General features: G+C 60.9%; 1 protein-coding gene across 1 annotated transcript; it reads left to right on the forward strand.

Moving 5' to 3' along the window:
* Positions 1-951: 951 nt before the first annotated feature.
* LOC103803929 (inhibin beta C chain-like) lies at positions 952-1,694 on the forward strand (the record flags this gene model as incomplete). Its single annotated transcript, XM_009076512.1, has 1 exon — positions 952-1,694. A coding segment is annotated over one exon (743 nt), but the record flags the coding sequence as incomplete, so codon positions are not given.
* Positions 1,695-1,910: the final 216 nt, after the last annotated feature.

Below are 1,910 nucleotides of genomic sequence, written 5' to 3' on the forward strand. Positions count from 1 at the left end.
GTCCACATCCAGAGCCTTTGCATTCACATCCCAAGTGTATCCCAACTCACAGTCCCTCACCATGGGCAGGCAAAGGGCTCTGGGGACTCTGGGGTCCCTGTCACTCATTGACAGGATGTGCTGGCGTGGAAGGATGGCACAGGGCTCAGGGGTCCTGGAAAGCATCACTGGAAAACAAGGATCCCACATCCCACTTCTCCCAGACAAACACAGCTTTCCTTGAAGAGATGCAGACTTGCCATCCCATCCCACAAAGCATCTTGCACCCTCACTTTCCCAGCCCAAATCCTGCATGGTGAGTTGGGGGAGCTCCTCTCCCCTTGCAGGCCCCCATGTCCTCGAAGCCCTCCGGGAACAAAGCTGCTCCGCGGAGCATTGTGTTCCCACACTCCAGGACAATGAGGAGTTGTCTCCTGGCTTGGTGGAGCGTTGGCTGGAGTCGAGCCGGGGGGTGAACCCAGGCCTGAGCACGGGGAGGGGGTTGTGTCCTCATGGGCAGAACTGTGCCAGGAGCACTGAGTGCCCTCACAGCCCTGTCAGACCTTCCCTGACCAGAAGGAGCACCAGCTCTGCATCCAAGGAAGAAGAGAAAGTTCTGAGGAGACCTTAAAGCCCATTCCAGTGCCTAAAGGGGCTCCAAGAGAGCTGGAGAGGGACTTTGAACAAGGGCCTGGAGGGCCTGGACACAGGGAATGGCTTCCCACTGGCAGAGGGCAGGGATAGATGGGATACTGGGAAGGAATTCTTCCCTGTGAGCCTGTTAAGGTGGTGGCACAGGTTGTCCAGAGAAGCTGTGGCTGCTCCATCCCTGGGAGTGTACCAGGCCAGGTTGGATGGGGCTTGAAGCAACCTGGTCTAGTGAGAGGTGTCCCTGTCCAGGGCAGGGTGTGGAACGAGAGGAGCACTCCCCTCCCTTCACTGTCTGACTCTGCTCTCGGTTTCTGTGCACAGGGTCCTCCACCTCCCGCAGCATCCTCCTGCATTTCCGCTTCTCCCGGGAGCTGGCTGGGAGCACTGAGATCCTGCAGGCCACCCTCTACCTGTTCTGGGCAGCCCCCAGCCCCGGGGCACAGCCTGTCACTGTCAGACTCCTGCAGCCAGACCCAGCAGGGCTGAACGCAACCGTGTCCAGTGAGACACGGCTGGAGGTGCAGAGCTCTGGCTGGACCACGCTGGATGTGGGAGCAGCTGTCCGGAGCCTCTTCGGCCAAGGGACCCCACAGCTCACGGTGGAGCTGGAAGTGCCAGAGGACTGGGAGTCCCCACTACCAGCTGACCACAGTGATTCCCACTGGCCATTTGTGGTGGCCCAAGCCCAGGCCAGGACCCCCCACCGTGTCCATCGTCGTGGCGTCGATTGCAGCGGCAACTCGCGGATGTGCTGCCTCCGGGAATTCTTCGTGGACTTCAAGGAGATCGGCTGGGAGGACTGGATCATCCAGCCAGAGGGATACCACATGAACTATTGTGCGGGGCTCTGCCCGCTGCACATGGCAGGGATCCCCGGGCTCGCCGCCTCCTTCCACACCGCCGTCCTAAAAAAAAACACGGCTGCCCGGCCGGCCGCGGCCGTGGATTCCTCCTGCGTCCCCACCCAGCGCCGCCCCCTCTCCCTGCTCTACTACGACCGCGACAGCAACATCGTCAAGACCGACATTCCCGACATGATCGTGGACTCCTGCGGCTGTACCTGAGCCACCTGAGGAGAGGGGAGGGCAGGATGGGACGGTGCAGGGCTCCCTCTTCCCACCCCCTCTTGGGAGCTGCTGAAGCCCTGCCGAGGGGTTCGTACCTCCTGGGGGTGAAGCATCGAGGGTGATGATGTATCTGCAAGTCTTTTCCTCCCTCACCTCCCACATGGCTCTTTTCCTTTGGATCTGCCCACGGATTCCTCTCACAGCCCCTGGGAC

Source organism: Acanthisitta chloris, unplaced genomic scaffold, assembly GCF_000695815.1.
Source record: "Acanthisitta chloris isolate BGI_N310 unplaced genomic scaffold, ASM69581v1 scaffold5346, whole genome shotgun sequence".
NCBI classification, from domain to species: Eukaryota; Metazoa; Chordata; class Aves; order Passeriformes; family Acanthisittidae; genus Acanthisitta; species Acanthisitta chloris.